We start from the raw sequence: 18,867 nt of genomic DNA, 5'->3' as shown, positions 1-18,867 counted from the left end.
AAAACACAAACAGGCTTCAGAGATATTTACATGTGTTTTATTTCATAGATACAAATGTATAAAATTCAAACAACACAAACACCTTACAAGTTCTTTACAAAAATATTAACAGATACCTGGGAGAATAAGTACAATTAAAGCCGTCAGTGTAGAGAAAAGTCTTATTTTCCTGTAACTCTTTCTAACTCATTTCTAGCAAATGAGTTGAGGATTAGAATTGTGAGTTTCAGTAATTACCCAATCCCCTGGAAAGAGGAATGTTTTATCCATAAAAGTGACCTCTGTTGCCATCCCCAAGCTGTGACTGCCCTGGTTGTGTCCCTGTGCCAGCACAGCCATGGCTGGAGGGAGCAGGGATGAGGTTCCTCCCCAGCAGCTTTTTTATTCTCACAACCATTCACCAGATCCAGCCCATCCTTGTATTTCATGGCCTCTCCACTAACCTATTAAAAAAAACCCCAATCCTACATCAAAAGTCAAAAATATCTATAAAATAGGGGGTTTGGTAACTGCCATCATACATCCCATCCCTCCCCAGTCCTGTGACTCGCTCAGGGTGCCAGGGGTCACTGAGGCACTCTGGTGCCACTCCTTTGCCCTCCACGGTGGCTGTGCCAGCTGATCCTGGTGTCCCCAGCCCTGACACCAGAGGTGATGGATGTGTGTGTCCCTGGGGAAGGGACAGTCCCAAATTCTGACACTCCACAGGTGATGCAGGTGTGTGTGTCCCTGGGGAAGGGACAGTCCCAAATTCTGACACTCCACAGGTGATGCAGGTGTGTGTGTCCCTGGGGAAGGGACAGTCCCAAATTCTGACACTCCACAGGTGATGCAGGTGTGTGTGTCCCTGGGGAAGGGACAGTCCCAAATTCTGACACTCCACAGGTGATGCAGGTGTGTGTGTCCCTGGGGAAGGGACAGTCCCAAATTCTGACACTGCAGAGGTGCTGGATGTGTGTGTGTCCCTGGGGAAGGGACAGTCCCAAATTCTGACACTGCAGAAGTGATGGATGTGTGTGTCCCTCAGGAAGGGACAGTCCCAAATTCTGACACTCCGGAGGTGATGCAGGTGTGTGTGTCCCTGGGGAAGGGACAGTCCCAAATTCTGACACTCCGGAGGTGATGCAGGTGTGTGTGTCCCTGGGGAAGGGACAGTCCCAAATTCTGACACTGCAGAAGTGATGGATGTGTGTGTCCCTCAGGAAGGGACAGTCCCAAATTCTGACACTCCGGAGGTGATGCAGGTGTGTGTGTCCCCGGGGAAGGGACAGTCCCAAATTCTGACACTCCGGAGGTGATGCAGGTGTGTGTGTCCCCGGGGAAGGGACAGTCCCAAGCCCTGACACCCGGAGCCGCTGCCCACGGCTCGCAGGGGACTGCAGCGAGCGGGGTGTCAGGGCTGTCCCCGTGTCCCCTCCTGCCCAGGGCCGCTGTTAGCGGCTGGGGAGCGGCCGGGGAGCGGCAGGGCGGGCCGGGGAGCCTGCAGGGCACGCTTGGTGACGGTGCTGCAGCGCTGCAGGATCTCCTGCACCGAGGGACGGGCCGGCACCTTGGGCACGCCCGCGGCCAGCTCGGGCTCAGCGAGGCGCAGCTCGGCTGCGGACGACTCCACGAAGCCGGAGTCGTGGCTGTCCCTCGCACGGAGGTGCGGGGGGGATTCGCTGCCGGGCTCGGGACAGCTCCTGGCCGGCTCCACCTCGGGCAGGGACCGCGACAGGGCGGCTTTGCACGCCAGCCGGCTGTCCCCGGCGCTGCCGCTGCCGCTGCTGCTGCTGCCGCTGCTGCCGCTGCCGCTGCTGCTGCTGCCGCTGCTGCCGCTGCTGCCGCTGCCGCTGCTGCTGCTGCTGCTGCCGCTGCTGCTGCCGCTGCTGCTGCCCGAGCTCAGCGAGGAGCTGTCCAAATTGAGCTCCAGCTGCGGAGTGGAGCTGGCCCGGGGCAGCCGGAGGGAGCGGCCGTGCTGCTGCCGGGGCGGCTGCGGGGTGCAGGTGCCGGGGCTGCAGCTCAGGATGCTCTGCAGCTTGTGGTGAGGGTTCTGGTAGGGCCGGAGGCACAGCGAGGGCATGTAGCCAGTGCAGCCGTTGTACCTGAGGGCAGGGAGGGAAGGAACACTGAGAAAACCCTGCCAGCAGCTCGGGCAGAGGGGAGGGAGCGCTTGGGGAGCAGGTGGGCGCTGCACGGGCTGTGAGGACAGGGAAAGCGTCCCCAGGCAGGGACAGCCAGCCCCGGGGGGCTCCTGTGCATCCCACACGGGGAGGAAGAGCAAGCAGCTCCCTCGGGGAGCCGGGGCTTTGGGCAAGCCTCCTCACCGGATCAGCCACCAGCCGTTGTGGGATGTCCTGAGCACCTCCACGACCACCCCCTGGTTCAGCGAGAGCTCGTCTGCCTTCTGAGCCTCGTAGGCCTGCACCACAAAGTACAGGCTGCCTGCAGAGAGGGGCAGAGGTTGGGTTTGCCTTGTGGAGAAAATCCTCCCATCCCTGGGAGACACCAGCCCAGCTGTCCCCAAGAGTGACTTGTTTGCTCAGAGACCCCAGTCTGATCCATTTAAGTTGGATATAAAGAAGTTTTTTACATAAAGAGTGTGGAGGCCCTGGCACAGGGTGCCCAGAGAAGCTGTGGCTGCCCCTGGATGCCTGGAAGTATCCAAGGCCAGGTTGGATGGGGCTTGGAGCACCCTGGGACAGTGGAAGGTGTTGGGGTTGGAACATCAGATGGGCTTTAAGCTCTCTTCCAGCCCAAACCACTCATGATTCCATGACCCACAGGTGGTGGCAGAACCAACCAGAAGGGTCAGAGGTCCAGGCAGGGACTCCAGGCAGTGGGTAATGTGGTGGGGGTTTGCAGAACTCATTTTTTGAAGGAGAAACACACTTACCCTCCTCGTTTGAGCTGAAGGCATTCTGGATGTCCTCACAGGCATCAAGCTCTTCCAGGTACGAGGCTGGGAACCAGGCTATCTGCTTGTCTGCATTTTCCACCAGCCACCAGCCTAGAAAGAGGAAGAACACCCAGATTTTAACAGCCTGCAGGTCAAGACATGACAATAATCCCTAGGTAGAGGACACAAGAGACAGGAGGGACATTCATTGTCCCCCCAGGTAAGCACACACGTGCAAACAACCCAAACCCCTGACACTACCTCAGCCCAGCTATGAGTCCATCTGCCCATCTATCCCAAACACTGAATCCTCTCAAACCTACCAGTCATGTCCTTGATGAGCACTTCCACAATCTCCTTCTGAGCCACTGTGAAGGGTTTATTCTTTGTGTCTTTGGTCTCAAAGGCCTCGATGCAGCGGTAGCTCTGCGACGCCTGAGGGAGGGTGATGGAGAGGGGCTGGGGGCTCTTCTCCCTTCTGAATGCTGATGGCATGATCACAACACTGGAAAGTAAAGGTGCACGTCAAAAACTCAGGTAAGAGGTTGAGTTTAGTATTGATTCTGGTAAAATCATTTCTGCAGGAGGCTGAGAAAAGCTTCAAGCATCAGAAACAAAATTAAAAGCACCCAGCTGAAATGCCCTGGAGTGTAACTGGTGTTTCCATTCTATCCATATTCTATAACATTTCTGTTTCATGAACAAAAAAAAAATACAACTCATATTTCATACCTGTTTTCAGGGAAGGAGGGATCGAGGTCTTGAGTCTGTGCCTTGAAAAACTGATTCACCTCTTCCCCCCGGGAGATTTTCACATCAGTCTTCAGCAGCTCCTGGGAATACGTTTCCAGCAGTTTCAGGATCTCCAGACACCTGTTCAGCTTCCCACCCTTCCTCTGCTGCATAGTTATTCCTTCAAAATAACAAGGGCATCGTTATTGAATAATAAATAAATAAAATAAATAGGACAGCAGTAGATTTGGATCCCTGGGAGCAGCATCTTTTCCCTCAACACCAAGTGTCCTCACCCATCACCCCTCCTGCCCAAGCCCAAACTGTACAAAGTCACTGTCCCTGCCTCCCTGTCATTTTTAACAGTTCCTGATAGGATTTTTTAACATCCAAAATTTCTCTCTTTTTTTTTTTTTTTTTTCCTACATGGAAAGTTTCAAGAAGCTCTAGGTCAATATTTGAAGTGTAGCATTAATTTGCCAAGTGCAGCTATCTATTAAAAAAGCCTTTCTGGGTCATTTTAAGTCTGTACTAGACCCAAACAAGCGGATGTGACTCAGTGACACCATGGCAGGAGCAGGAGCAAGCCCCTGATCTGTTCCAGAGGGAGGTCAGGCTCAGAGATCTCAGTCTCTGTCATGGTTATGGCTGTCCCTGATCACTCTCATGTTTGTTGGTCCATCAGAGATCTGTCCTTACCTTTAAACCTGGGTAAACTCCTCAGTGACCCATTCTCAGTGGGGAATTTTCTCTTCAGCTCTTTCTAAAAGCAAGGAGAAGGAAAGAACAGTGATTCCTGACAGCTGACACACGGCCAGGATCCTTCCTCTCCCCAGGACAGGAACCTTGACATTGCAGGAATTGAAGTTCACTTACATGGAATTTCTTAAAGTCTTCAAACGTCCTGTAGATGAGAATGTTGTTCTGATCTGACCAGGACACAAACATCATGTAGTTCTGGGAAAAGAAAAGGGAAAAGAAAAGCAATTTAATCACAATGTTCCATTTTGGAAGCTTCCAGGCAATCAGCATTTGCTGTGGTTTAGTTGAGGTTTTTAATGTCACATTAAAAAAAAAATAAATAAAACATTAAACCTCCAAAAAGATTTCCTTAATTTCATAGTCCCAAATGGGTAATCATTGCTGAAACCAGGAGAATTTTATGGTGCTGTGACAAAAAGAGAGCAAAACCCAAGATATTAAGCTTATTAAAAAACAAGTGCCCTTGTCCTAAACCGCCAATCCAAATACTATGGGGAATAAGCAAACATATCCTTGGAAGAGTAAATAAAAAAACCTCTAGCCTCCCAGTTTGCAAATTATATTTAAGGAGGAAAAACACAAAGCCAAAAAGAAAGAATAAAAATTAAAATACCTTCTGTTTTCTGCACTGCATGAAGCCCACAGCCTTCACATCCACGGGATGCCTGTTGCAGCTCATCCTCCCCGCGGCCGCTGCTGCTCTTTGGCAGAGGGATGTGCGAGGGAGGGATGGGAGCTGGAGGGAGCAGAGATGCTGCTCCAGCCCGGGCGGCCGCGGTTAAATGCCCGGGGGCAGGAGCAGAGCAGAGGTGTTCCCGAGCTTCCTCCTCCGCCCAGCCCCGTGCACGAATCCCGTGCCAAACTGCCGCGTGCCTTTCACCTTTCCCCCCACCTTTAACATGCAAATGCTGCCCGCTGCAGGCGGGACATAGTTCAGGGAGCGGGGAGAACAAACGCATTATTTTATCACATCCTTACTAATCAGTGCCAGGAAGGAAGGGAAGGGAGCCGGGGCTGTTTACCAGCGCTGGGTTAGAGTAAGTCCCAGGGGCAGCAGCACCTGCCCCGAGATATTTCCGGGACACCTGTGAGGTTTTTATGGCTGTATTACACGGACCTGCGATTCAGGCTGAGCTCACTCCAGCCCCAAAGCCCGACTGAGAACAGTCTGGGTTAGGCACCATTAAACGTGACTAATATTTGTTGCAAATATTTATTTTTTTTTCCCTGCTTTGTCCCACCTGCCGAGTTACTTTAAATAGATTTCTGACAGTTTTATCAACATCTCCATTGAATGAACAGACACATCCCCAGGATGTAGCTAAAAGACTGAAAGCTCCTCGGGTGAAAATAAGTGATGGAAATTCGGCTCTGAGTGCTCTGCCCTGCGTCCAGCCAGGTGTCCACACCCTCACAGGGCAGGCAGCAGCTCTTCCTAAGGAGCAGCTCCAGTGCCCAGAGGCACAGCAGGAGAGATAATTCCAGCCTTGGCCAGCCTGTCCTCTCCCTGAACCTCAGGGCTGATGGGCACTGTGTGATCAAAGCTCCTCTTCTTTGATAAATCCTCAATTGAACCATTATCACTATAATTATCTTTATCATTATCATTATTGGAACCCAAACTGAGAGGCTCCCTTTCATTTCCCAGCTACACCTGGTGTCTCAAACCCTCAGCAGTGGCTGCAGATGATTTTTCATCTACCAAAAAAAACAACAAACCACCCCAGAACTGGAACACGAAGCCAAACCAGATTTTCTTCTGGAAAATACAGTCAGGAGGGTCTTGGTTTGTGATCCATGAGCACAGGAGGCTGCTCCCACCCAGCAGGGCAGCAGTTTCTGCAGACAAAGAAAGCAGGTTTATTGCAGTTGGATTTATTGCTGCTGGATATCTGTCCTGCATTAAAAAGGGAAAATGATCCAAAAAGCACTTTGGTTCGGTGTGGATTTTGGAGAGAAAATCTCTCCAACAGCATCTCCAAGGCATTTCCTGGCTCAGGAAGCTGCACAGGAGCTGCCCTGTGGAAAAGGGATGTGGAGCAGCTCCCTGCCCTCCACAGCTCTGGAATCAGACCCTCCATCCCTCTGTTAGCCTCCAGCCAAACCATGTGCTGGTAAATCTCCCCAGATCAAACAGTGAGGATTTTATGGAGTGAGAGGAAATCACTTCATCCAGCAAATTTATTGAGAAAATCCCAGACTCTGAGGTGCCAAAACACTTTGCTGACTCTCTGTCCTCAAACCTGCACTCCTTGGCTTCTCCTTGGCAGCCAAGCCAGGGCCAAGCTCACCCTCACGTGGCTCTGTTAAGGGGCTCTTGGAAATATTTGGGACCAAGACTCCCAGTGAAGCACCTTGGCTTGGTTTCCTGTCCCAGAGCAGACACAAACCACAATGTATTTTCAAGAACGTAAAGGTTTAAACATATTTATCCTGACTGGGAAAAGCGAAAGACAAGGAAAGCCTTGGAGGAGCTGCAGGATGAGGAGATAGCCAGGGAGGCTCAGAGAGCACCTTGATCTGCAGATGCCATAAAAACCAGAAGAGTAGGAAACAACCTTGGTTTTGCAGTGTTTCATCATTCTCAGGGGATTCAAGCAGAAAGAGGGGAGTGGAAAATGTTGAATGGAATGTTACAACAAGGAGGTGAGGTTACACAGGGGTTTACAAGTCACCCGAGGCAGAAGGACCAGCCCTGCAGTTTGGAGAGCTGATCTTCTGCAAAAGATTGGACTGACTGGCAGGTTGCTGGTGGCTGCGGTGTTGCAATCAAAGCAAATATGAGCAAAACTGCTCAAAACTCAATAATTAGTTACTGAGAAGATGTTTTGCGGAAGTGAAGGGCTCAGTGACACAGAACTGAGGTGCAGGGAGGGAGGGGGAAAGCCTGCCACTCCTCTGAGACACCAACACCTCTGGAGTCACCTGGAGGGCTCAGTTCCAGCCCTGCAGCTGTCACAGCAGTGTCGGAGCCCTGGCAGCATCAGGTGTGATGTCACGAAACGCTCTGCTCCAGAATGACCTCAGGAGCCACGTCACATCTGCAGCGACACCGCCTACGAAACCAGAAGGAAGCTGGGCCAGATGGCCTTTGGATGGGCACGGTGCTCCCCAAAGCTCTCCACAACTCTGGCCATGCCAGGGCCATTCCTGTTGGCAAGGAGAGGCCACAACTCCACTTCTCTGCTGGATGCATTTGGACTCGCTCATAAAAAACAAGACAAACATGGTTTTTCTGGCATTATCAAGTTTACTTTTTGTCTTCTACGCTTTCCATGTCATCCTGCCATAAATCAGTGCCTCCTCTTGGGTAATAATTAATGGTGGGGAGGGGGGGTCTGCCCAGAAAAAGTGGGACTCAGCAAGAATTGCTGGACACTGCTGTTTCACCGTTGATATTTATTTACACAGCTCTGAGGGCAGCAGTTAATTTTCCTTTAGTTGTTTTACAAGGTAACGAAGAGATCATAAATTAACAGGCAATATGTAGGAGGGCACTGCCCAGCTTTGCCAAGATACAGGAAACATGGATTTTTCCTTAATGACTCCCATGCAGTCTGCTCCAAGAGAGCCTCCTGCACCCCACCAAGGTGGAGCTCTGCTACTCAAGGAGCATCACTCCAGCTACAGACTGCTCCTCTGGGGACAGAAACACGTTTGTGTCACAGCAGGAGCCACACCAGACTGCCTGCCCCAGACTGCCCACGGCTGGGAAGATGAAGGAGGTCACCCAGAGGCTGCAGGAAGGCCCCAGAGCCACCAGGGCTGTCCCACAGAGTGTTTCCATCCCCAAATTGGCCTCCCTGCCATGACAAATAATCACAGATGCTCTGCTTTTCTTTTCATTTCGGTGTGGATCAGGAGTAACTTCAGCAGAAGCAGAATCTGAGTGCACAGATGCTTGGGGGCAGCCAAAGGCAGCTCCTCTGCAGCTCCTCCCGAGCCGTTTTCCAGGTGCAAGAAGAAACAGCCTTGTCCCAAATGCTTGGAGAGGAGCAGCTGTGTTCTGAACACCTTTCCTGCACACAGAAGTCGTGTCTGGGCTGCTGAGTGACCTGTGCCCCTCACAGCTGACGATGTGTGGGACTCTGCATCAGGGATTTCTCCTTCTACGGCCGGCACAGGAAAGGCAAAGAGAGGAAAAGTCCTCAAACCACCCTCAGGACTCTGCAGCTGCAAGGAAGAGCTACAGAAAGGAGCTGTGGGCACAGCCAAGGGGGGCCTGGAACAAAGCGGGTGGGAAAGCTTCATCTTTCCCTTGCTCACCTTCAGGATCAAAACCTGCCCTTTACTGTTCTTGAAGGTCACCTGTGATGACACATGACCTATCAGCACCTTTAATGAAAAGCCCAGATGCTAAAAGCCGATTTTAAAAGTACAAAGAGGTTTTAGACTTTTAATAAAGAGAGAAGTAGACCTTTATTTAAAAAGAATAATGAAAACCCAGCACTGCAGTTGACAAAAGTCTCCTTCACCTCGTGAACAAAGGAAGCAGTTGAACTTTCACACAGGCTGGGATGAGAGATTTTGCAGTAACTAATCCAGAAGAAAGTATTTCTTTTCATCCTAATTCCAGCACCTGCTGCAGGCACTAAAGCATTTCTCTGTGGCAGACCCAATTCAGAAACCCTTTGAGCCCAGGGAGCAGCTCAGCCCTTTCCCACTCCATCGTGGGAGCTTCTCAAGGTGCACATCCCTCTTCAGTGCTGGGGGCTGCTCATTCCTCAGAGGCAGCTTTATTTCAGGATCCCAAATCACAGCACCGCATCCAACTCCCTCAAACCTCACTCCCGAGGCATCACTGTCTTTGCAAAGCCCTTGGAATGGCCCCATCCAGCCCAGGGAGAGCTCTGCCCATCTCAGGAGCTTTGTTCTCTGCCCGAGGCATGCACAGCAGACAGGCTTCTGTTTACCAAGCACCTGTTGAAATGATTTCATAGTTCTTTTATAAAAGTGACATGTTTTCCTAAGGTTATACAAAATACAAAAGTGTGATTCAAGAAAGAATTTTCCAGAAAGGGTAAGAATGTAACTTAAGCTGTTTCAAGAAGAGGAGGTTCCCTGAATTATTTTCTCAGAAAAAAGCAGTGTTTGATGAGTGCATGGCACGAGGCCAGTACTGTGTGGACATGCTGGGGCTCAGGAACGGGATGTGAAGGGATAAGAAAAGCAGGGTGGAATTTCCAAGGGTGTTGGAGGCTCTGCAGTGCTCAGCCTGCCCTACCCATTCTGAAAACTGGTGGGAGAAAATCCCAGCAACACCAGGACAGCCAACAGCAAGCACTGCAAGCACCAGCAAACATGGAGAAATACTGTTTTCACTTGGGGAAAATCTGTTCTTACATCATGCTAAATATAGTAAATTGATCAGAGACAAGACCGTTGTGTTCCTTTCAGATTAGTCAGAGATGCTCATCCCACTCTTTCCCTTTCCTCATTCCCCACGGCCATCGAGGAGCAGAGTATGCAAAGCCTTATCTCTCCTGAGGATTCCACCAGCACCAGGAGCTCTGGCTAAAAGTTCACCCTTATTTCAGAGCAAAAACAGCAACTTGTGTTCCTTGGCCCCTTCAGAAACCAGGCAAAACCAGATCCAATCTTTACTCAAAAGCCTGGTGGGAGAAGAGCAATGTGGAAGGAATTGTTTTTTCATCTATGTTTAATTCTTAATGAGTCCAAACATAGCAACTGTTACCTGAGGAAAACCTCTTCCACTGAAGGAGACTTCCTGCTGAATTCCTTTGACTTCCTTTTGGAAAAAAGGAATCATCCCAAACCAGGGGCCACTCTCCTTTTACAAAGCCAAGAGAACAGGAGCTGCTCACTGAAGACTTTGTTTTTAAGGAACACAAAAGGAACCCCCAAATTTGCTGTGTTTATCCTCAGAATGGATGAACAGATTCCAGCGATGCTTGGAGTGGGTCTGGGAAGGAGGAGATAGATTGGAGCACAACACAAACAGGACCACCTAAACCAACCTGCAGAAATAATTTGGTTTTCTCCCTGTCCCTGCCATCACTTTTACTCATGGATTCCCATTTTAATCAGCAAGAGGATCCACACATAAAAATGGCACCAGCCTTAAAAGAACCAATTCAGTGTCGGGTGTAGATGCCCAGATTTGAGCAAGGCAGTGCCTTGTGCTGTCTTACACTCCAGACTGTTCTGAGCACATTTCAACAGTTCTGGATGGATCAGAACAGAGACATCTCACCCATTTCCTGGCAGGGGGGCTGCAGGCTCCTTTGTGGTATCTGGGAGATAAATGTTGGGAAATTTTGCAGGTGATAAAGTTCTTATATGCAAGCAGAGAGGATTGATATGATTCACTTACCTAGAAATAAATGTCTTTTTGTTGTTGTTGTTTCTATTTCCTAGTTGGCTGTAATTTCCCAAACAAGTCTATGACTAATTCCTGGTGATGACATATCACTGGTCAGACATTAGGCTCACATTCTTACATGTAAATACAAGACAGCTTCCTGCTGTATTGCTCTGCAGAGGGAAACAGTTACATTCAGCTGGAACTACCTACAAAACCATCACAAAAAACACTTGGTAAGGATCCTGAGAGGCACAGGGTACATTTCCCCCCCCCAAAAAAATATCAAAGAATCATGTTATGGTTTGGGTTGGAAGGACCTTAAAGTCCATCCACTGCCACCCCCTGCCATGGGCAGGGACACCTTGCACTATCCCAGGGTGCTCCAAGCCCTGTCCAACCTCAGCTTGGGCACTTCCAGGGATGGGCAACCAGGATCTCTCTGGACAACCTGCTCCACTTGCCTCGTTTGAAACTTCAAATAAATGACTGGATATTCAGTGTGTTTAGATTTCCAAATGAAGAAGGCTCCGAGAATATTATTCCTTGTCCCAGTCCATAGTGACCAACCCGCAGGAAGCTGGGGTCACACTGCTGGGAAAGAGTTGTGTGAATCCTTGGGATCCTCCCTCCTTGGGATCATTTCCCCTTGTGTCTCCTCTCCTCGGAGCCACCCCTCCATGCAGTCACCTGCTTTGCTCAGGGGCTGTACTTAAGCCAGGACTTCTGTTTTGCCCAAGCCCACGTGAGGATGCCTGTGCCATGGATTTTGCAGGGCTCAGCAGGGTGGGGAGGGTGTCCAGCCCCATTTCTTCTTCCTTTCCCCAGCCCCACTGTCAGCTGCCTGTTCCCAGCTCTCATGTAGCAGGCACAAAGGTAAGAGCAGAAGATCAAACAGCTCTGAGAAAGGCAAACACAGCCTGTGATTTTCTCCAGCATGGGCTTTACTGCTGCTTCCTGGTGACTGCTGTCAGCAGCCCCCGACTGCCCCATTCTCCATATGGGGACATACTCAGTGACATCTGTGGCTTCAGTGGGCCCAGTCTCACAGACACTGGTGCTCTGCTGGCACCATCTGTGCCCAGGAGCCCTGGGCAAGGACACCTTCCACCCTCCCAGGCTGCTCCCAGCCCTGTCCAAGCTGGCTTTGGACACTCCCAGGGATCCAGGGCAGACACAGCTGCTCTGGGCACTCTGTGCCAGGGCCTGCCCACGCTCACGGGGAAGGATTCCTCCCCAAAATCTAATTTGTGTGAGGAGTTTGTTTGGTAACAGGCTGTAGCACACTGCAGCTCCTAAATCAGCACTGGGAGCAGAGGGTTGGGTGGGCTGTCCAAGGGAGAGCAGGAGGGAATGTTCCCTCATCCTTCCTCGGCTCTGCACCACATTCCTTCCTTTGGATGGAACCAGTTTGGCTCTGCACTTGGATTAATTTAGATACAGTAAAGTTAATTTCCTTGCTCTGATTTGAATTGGAGCATTTCACCTTTTTTTAAACTTTTAAATCCAAGCTGATGCTGGATCTGAAGGCAAGTGGAGAAAATTGGGAGGATCTTTTCCTAAAGAGCCCATTCTGCTCCTAGAGCAACATGGAGCACAAATCTCTGTAGCCAACAGATTCCTTCAACGCTTTTCCTTTTCAATAAAAATGCTGATATTTTAACTGAATCCATAAATTAAATCACAATCAAGGAAGCAAAGTCTGCTAACAGCCAAACCAGGAGATTGCTGTAACTTGGAAACATCTTTGCACCTGTTTAATTGCTTCTAGACCAAACAATAAAGCTCTAGAGGAAATTCCCTCAGTATCTCATTCTCTTTTTTCCTGACTTTACAAAAATTAATGAGGTTATGAGCATCCATTAAAACATTTATTGCTGGCCAAGGAAAACAGACATAAAAATGTTGCTGTCCCTACTTGATCTTCCTTTGCGTGTGAAATTTATCTTTACAGTTTTTTACAACTTTAAACAAGTTTAGGAACTTCCAGAAGTTCCTACCAGTTACTCACATGTCTTCTCCCCCCCCCCCCCCCCCACACACACACACACAAAAATCAGCAAAGAAATACTCCCAAGAAATTGCAAATAAAAAAAATAAAGCAGCACTGGTAAATAGAGACCCCAAGACGGACACCCAGACTATCAGCTGAGTGCTCCACAGAGCAGGAACAGTTCAGCCATTTCCACATGAAATACACCAAGCGCTGAAGTATTTTTAAGGGCAAGTCTTTGAGGTATTTCTCTAAAATGATGCTTTTTCCAATACACATTTTACACCACACTGTGTTAAATAAAGCACATACATATATTTATATATAAGGTGAACATTTTGGTCCAGCTCCATCCTGGGAATACATTTGTTTGCATTAAACAAAATAATCATATTTTTCACTTGACCTACAGGTGATGAACAGGTGAAAAGTTGAAGTGGATACAAAATTCACATTGCTTACTTGTGGTTCTCAAACCTTTAAGAGCATGACAGAATCAAGCCAAAAAGAAGGATGAGAGCAAGTCTGTGCTGCTCTCCAAGTTTTCACCCTCTGGCCTCTATTAAGACTTTTGTGAGGCCACAGCTAATTAACATTTCCAAGGGGTGAAAAAACAAGCTCCAAAGTCTGATGCCAGGCTGGACAGTTGCTGAGGTTATCTCTCTCATGTGCTCACAAGCCTGTGGCTCTCTGGGAATAAAAGAAAAAATGTGAAATGTCCACACAAGACCAAGGCCCTGGGGCCAGGTCCGGCTCTCCATCACCCTGAGGAACCCAGCCACTCCCAGGCAGCGCCTGCTGTGGTGAGAGATGTGCCAACACCCTCAGAAAGAGGAAAATCCTCCCTCAGTATGGATCTATAAGCATGTGATGGATGTTAAAAACACGAAAACTTTATATGGGCGTGTTCCTATAAAGGAGCATGAGTTGAATGGAGTTATCCACGTGTTTGTCCATAAAATTGCCCTGTTGATTGTATGACTCCGCTGGAGATAATGCTGAGGTGCCTGTCAGCACTGCTGGCATGAAGGAGAGCTGCTGTGTGTCACAGGGTCTGCCACACCATATCTAAACATCCCAGAATCCCAGAATAGTTGAGTTTGGAAGAGATCATCCAGTCCAGCCCTCTGCCCAGGCAGGGTCACCTGGAGCAGGTGACACAGGAACGTGTCTGGGTGGGTTTGGGATGTCTCCTGAGGGAGACTCCACACCCTCCCTGGGCAGCCGTAAAGAGCTCACTGCAAAGAGCTTCTTCCTCATGTCAACATGGAACTTGCTGTGTTTTAGTTCCTGGGCACTGCTCCCCATCCTGTCACTGAACAGAGTCTGGCACCATCCTCGACACCCCTGGGAGGGATTTTATGGATTGATGGGATCCCCTCTCAGCCTTCCCTTCTCCAGACTGAACAGGCCCAGCTCCTGCAGTCTCTCCTCACTACAGAGATGCTCCACACCTCATAGGAACATATATTTATATGTATTTCTGTGCTCATTTGGGAGGGACATTTGAGAGGACTTTGACACTGACTGAAGGGATGTGGCAGAGCCCCCTCACACTCTCAGGAGGGACATGGCAGAGTTTCTTCACACCCTAAGGGGGAACATGGCAGAGTCCCCTCACACCTTGAGGGGGAACATGGCAGAGTCCCCTCACAGCCTGAGGGGGAACATGGCAGAGTCTCTTCACACCCTCAGGGGGATCATGGCAGAGTCCCTTCACACCCTCAGGGGGAACATGGCAGAGCCCCCTCACACCCTGAGGGAGGACATGGCAGAGTCCCCTCACAGCCTGAGGGGGAACATGGCAGAGCCCCCTCACAGCCTGAGGGGGAACATGGCAGAGTCCCCTCACACAGAGGGGAAGCAGAGGGAGAAGCACAGCCGGGAGTATCGTGTTCTCCTCGCATACGATATTTAAACACAGAGCTCGCTGCCGTTTATTAGTAAAAACACCGCAGAAACAGCAGTGGGGTCCGCGCCGGGCGCCAGCCCCGTCACGGCGGGAATGGCGCCGCCCCGGCCCGGCCTGCACCGCGGCGCCAGCATGGCGGCGCCCAGCGAGGGCCGCGCGGGCCGGGCTGCCGCGTCCTTCCCGGGCACCGACAGCGGCTCCTTCCCCTTCTCCGTCCCGCACGGCGCGGCGGGAGAGCCATCCAAGAAGCCGTGCCGAGCCTGCACGGATTTCAAGAGCTGGCTCCGCGAGCAGAGGAAGCAGGCGGCCCCGGGCAGCGCGGTGAGGCGCGGCGGGAGCCCTCGCTGGAGCCATGGCGGCCCCCAGTCCCTGCAGAGCTCCCTCAGTCCTCCATCCTGCCCCCCTCAAGTGGGATGAGGCTGCGTGTTCCCTTCAGGGTGTGAAGGAGCTGGAGATCCCCTTCCTTTCGGTGGGAATGGGAAGGGGATCCCCATCTTCTCCTCGGGGGTGAGGGGGCTCTGCCATTATGCCGCTGAGGGGGTGAGGGGGGCTCTTCCATGTCCCCTGAGGGTGTGAAAGGGTCTTTGCCTTGTCCCCACAGAGGGTGTGAGGGGGACTCTGCCATGTCCCCTGAGGGAGTGAAAGGGTCTTTGCCTTGTCCCCACAGAGGGTGTGAAGGGGACTTTGCCATGTCCCCTGAGGGAGTGAAAGGGTCTTTGCCTTGTCCCCACAGAGGGTCTGAGGGGGAATTTGCCATATCCCCTGAGGGAGTGAAAGGGTCTTTGCCTTGTCCCCACAGAGGGTGTGAAGGGGACTTTGCCATGTCCCCTCAGAAGGCGTGAGGAGGCTCTGCAGTGTCCCCTCAGAAGGTGTGAGGGCGGCTCTACCATGTCCTCAGAAAGGATGTGAAGGACCTGTTCCCCCCATCTCACCTTGCCACCCAGCGCAAAAGGGCTGTTTCCCCACCCAGCCCGGCGTCCCCTCACACCCCTCTGTCCCTCTGCAGGACGTGGCGGTGGCAGAGGAGAAGGAGCCCCCTCCGGACTGTCCCCTGGACAGCGAGCAGCTGGGCCGCAGCACCTGGGCTTTCCTGCACACCATGGCTGCCTACTACCCCGACCGGCCCTCCAGGGCACAGCAGAAGGAGATGAGGGACTTCATTCACCTCTTCTCCAAGTTCTACCCCTGCGAGCACTGCGCAGAGGACCTGAGGGAAAGGTGAGCTGCCTCAGAGGGTTTTTTCAGGATCTGGGGGAAGGTGAGTTTCCTCAGTGGGTTTTCTGAGGCTCTGGAGGACAGGTGATTGGCCTCAGCAAGTTTTCTGAGGATCTGAGGGAAAGGTGAGTTTCCTCAGCAGTTTTTTTTAGGTTCTGAAGGACAGGTGAGTGGCCTCAGCAGGTTTTTTTGAGGCTCTGAGGGAAAGGGTGAGTTTCCTCAGTGGGTTTTTTTGAAGATCTGAGGGAAAGGTGAGTAGCCTCAGGAAGTCTTTGTGCTGGAGGGGCTTGCCAGAAGTGCTGGGCTGCAGCAGCTAGTTTGCATATCAGCAGCTCTTCCTGCACTGGGGGTTTGTAGCTACCTGAACTGGTTTCTTCCATTATTGCATCAATCACAGATGCACTTACTCAGAAAACAAACACTTGTCCTCATGCTGTTGGGTTCTGTGCTGCCTCCAGGGCCTCACTGAGGTGATCTTGGAATTTTCTGGTTCAAAATGGGCTTGTGAACAGCTGTGGAATTAGGCTGGGATAATTTGGTTTTCAGGAGACAAGTATTCTTCTACCCTCTAAAATGCCCTGTGCTGGCAATCTGAGTAGTGGAGGCAAGCACTGAAATGGGCTGAGGTGTTTGATTTGGTAGAAGGTGTCTGCCCACGGCAGGGGCTTGGGTTGAGATGATCTTTAAAATCCATTCCAACCCAAATCATTCTGGGATTCTTTGATAAGGTTTTCTGATGCTCTCAGCTTCTTTCTCAGAAGTTTCAAATAATTTGTTTCCCGTTGCCTCTTTGCAGATTACGGACAAACCAACCCGACACGAGCACCAGGAGTAACTTCTCCCAGTGGCTGTGTCTGCTCCACAACGAAGTGAACAGGAAGCTGGGGAAGTCGGAATTCGACTGCTCCCGTGTGGATGAGCGCTGGAGGGATGGCTGGAAGGACGGGAGCTGTGATTAACCCGGAGGGATTGCTCTGGGAATCCAGCAGAGCAGTGCAGTACACGTGGAGCTGCTGCAGGGACAGTGGGACATAATAACTCTGTTTGTGTGGGACTGATTCAGAGCTGAACCAATGCCAAAAGGAGAATTGAAAATCCGATCCCAATGATATTTTGATAAGTAATGGTACCGGAGGGGTTAAGGCTGCCAGAAACCTCTGAGGCTGGGTCACTGACAAACTCATTTAATTATGACATTTCCTGATTTTGGGGACATTTGCTTATTTTTGTGGCTGTAATTCATTTTCCCTGAACACAGTGGTGTTCTCTGCAGGCATTGCCTGATGTTTTAGAAAAGGCATCTGATTAATTGTCACTTTCTGTTCTGATAGAGAATACTCATGCTGGGTTTGGTGCCAAGTCTGTACCCCTGGATTTCTCTCTCCAGGATCTCCAACATTTGTTGTTACTCTTGCATCCAGTTCCTTTGATAAAAGTCCTGAGGGCAGGTACTTTTAATTTAAACACTAAAATATGGAGCCCAGATTTCTCAATTTGGTTTTGTGTTTCAACTTACCATGTCAGAGGCCAAAACAGAGTCAAAATAATTTCAAGTTCTTCACGTAGGTCGTGATCTCATCCCTTCCTGCACTCCTGGCAGGGAGAGGTTTGCACAAACCCTGACAACAGTTTTTTTTTCCCTTCCCTGCTTCCTGCTGAGGTTTTCTTACCTATTTTATTGAGCTTCCTTATTTCATGCCCTACAGCACACCTGTGAATTTACCCTTGGGGATTTTTGGCAAGTTTTGACTGGATAGTTTAATGGTGCTGCTGTAATTAGAGCAGTGACACCTCTTATCTGAGCCTTTGGTCCCCACAGCACTGTGTGGGACTCCTCAGTGGTTAGAGAACCAGCAACACCTTTGGAAACACATTTTAACATTTTGTGGCACAGTCAAGTCCTTTCAAGCCGGGTCTGTTAGATGAATGTGAGACTTTTATGGACTAATGATTTCTGAACTTTTTACATCGTTACATTTCTAAACACAAACCCAAATGAGCCATTACCCAGGTACTGTGTGAAGAGTGTGATTGAAGGTGTCGTTCAGGCTACTAAAAGTGCTCAGAAAATTTCCCTATCAGCATGTTGAGGTTCTTAGAACAAATAAATCCCAGCTCTTGGGTTTTGTGTTTTGGTAATAAACTCAGCCCCCAAAGCAAAGCCCATTGGGATCCCCTAGAGGGGAGAGGACCAAGAAAAGGGCAGGTAGGACCCTGCTGACTCAGTTCTGCCAGGACACTTTTAGCAGCTGGGGGTGTGGGCAGGCGTCTCCCTCTGGGTTTGGTTGTGCTAAAGCAGGAATTTTGTGTTCTTCCACTGTTCTCTGTGACAATTCCCTCGCCCACGGAGCAGATGATGAGATTTCTCCCTCATTTGTTGCAGTGTAAACGAGCAGGTTGGTGAAACATCTGTCCCATCCTTTGTCACCTTCGTCTAGCAGGGGAGCAGGCTGGGGGCTTGCACTGGCCTGTGCCAGTCCTGGGGTGTGCTGGCCAGGCTCAGGGAGCAGCGGGGACATGGGAGCCTCCCAGCACACGTGTCCCCTCCCTGGGTGCACAGGGGGAAGTGAGCCTGCACCCAGCACATCCTGTCACTTTGTGTGCTGCCCTGCAGGAGGAGAAGCCTGTCCTGTCCTGGCAGGGGTGGGGAAGAGCCTTCAAGCTGAGTCTGTGTCTTTAGCAAATCCTGCCTGAAAATGAGGCCACCAGCTGTGGCCAGGATGCTTTTAGGACAGTTTCTATCTTTACCATGTGGCCATTTATGAAATGCTTGCACTTTGTTCTCTCGTGTTTTTGGCTTGGCAGAAGAGCTCTGGTGTAGTTCTCAGGCATATCCTCACCTCCATGCACTTGACCATGTGGGGATTGGGGGGATTTGTTCTGCTGCTCATTTGTACCACAAGTTTTAGTCTGGGGTAAGGAATTTCCATTGGAGGTCTTCACACTCATTGTGAATTCTCTGCTAACTGCACTTGATTAAATCTAGTTTTAAAAATCCCTGTATTCAAATTATATTTCCTGTTGATGTAAAAACAATAAAGCAACTGAGTGCA

The 18,867-nt window shown here is 50.4% G+C and overlaps 2 protein-coding genes across 3 annotated transcripts; one reads left to right on the top strand and one right to left on the bottom strand.

The window, feature by feature from the left end:
• Positions 1 to 15: 15 nt before the first annotated feature.
• On the bottom strand, positions 16 to 12,709 carry NOXO1 (NADPH oxidase organizer 1). The gene is made up of 8 exons (XM_085592049.1): positions 4,986 to 12,709; positions 4,487 to 4,567; positions 4,310 to 4,373; positions 3,611 to 3,791; positions 3,202 to 3,383; positions 2,876 to 2,989; positions 2,307 to 2,424; positions 16 to 2,084 (listed from the first exon to the last, which is right to left on the bottom strand). Exons 1-8 carry the CDS (start codon positions 5,049 to 5,051, stop codon positions 1,394 to 1,396), a joined length of 1,497 nt encoding a protein of 498 aa, XP_085448175.1. The 5' UTR covers positions 5,052 to 12,709; the 3' UTR covers positions 16 to 1,393.
• A 1,968-nt stretch (positions 12,710 to 14,677) lies between these two features.
• On the top strand, positions 14,678 to 18,867 carry GFER (growth factor, augmenter of liver regeneration). Of its 2 annotated transcripts, none has more exons than XM_021547649.4 (3): positions 14,678 to 14,920; positions 15,606 to 15,817; positions 16,611 to 18,867. In XM_021547649.4, the coding sequence occupies exons 1-3, from the start codon at positions 14,693 to 14,695 to the stop codon at positions 16,771 to 16,773; spliced, it is 603 nt and encodes a 200-aa protein (XP_021403324.4). In that variant the 5' UTR covers positions 14,678 to 14,692; the 3' UTR covers positions 16,774 to 18,867. The 2 variants fall into 2 exon arrangements, with proteins under 2 accessions (XP_021403324.4, XP_021403325.1); XM_021547650.3 differs by having other exon boundaries at positions 14,714 to 15,068.

Source organism: Lonchura striata, chromosome 14 (assembly GCF_050655825.1).
Source record: "Lonchura striata isolate lonStrDom1 chromosome 14, ASM5065582v1, whole genome shotgun sequence".
In the NCBI taxonomy this organism is placed as follows: Eukaryota; Metazoa; Chordata; class Aves; order Passeriformes; family Estrildidae; genus Lonchura; species Lonchura striata.
Note: the sequence above shows the minus strand (reverse complement) of the source record. Positions and strands in the feature narration are given on the sequence as shown.

Coding starts and splice junctions, on each gene's coding strand:
- NOXO1 (XM_085592049.1), bottom strand. CDS start 5,051: ATGAGCTGCAACAGGCATCCCGTGGATGTGAAGGCTGTGGGCTTCATG. Junction 2,990..3,201: donor GCTCATCAAGGACATGACTG/GTAGGTTTGAGA, acceptor TCCTCTTTCTAG/GCTGGTGGCTGGTGGAAAAT. Junction 2,425..2,875: donor CTTCAGCTCAAACGAGGAGG/GTAAGTGTGTTT, acceptor CCCTCTCTGCAG/GCAGCCTGTACTTTGTGGTG.
- GFER (XM_021547649.4), top strand. CDS start 14,693: ATGGCGCCGCCCCGGCCCGGCCTGCACCGCGGCGCCAGCATGGCGGCG. Junction 14,921..15,605: donor AGGCGGCCCCGGGCAGCGCG/GTGAGGCGCGGC, acceptor GTCCCTCTGCAG/GACGTGGCGGTGGCAGAGGA. Junction 15,818..16,610: donor GCAGAGGACCTGAGGGAAAG/GTGAGCTGCCTC, acceptor GCCTCTTTGCAG/ATTACGGACAAACCAACCCG.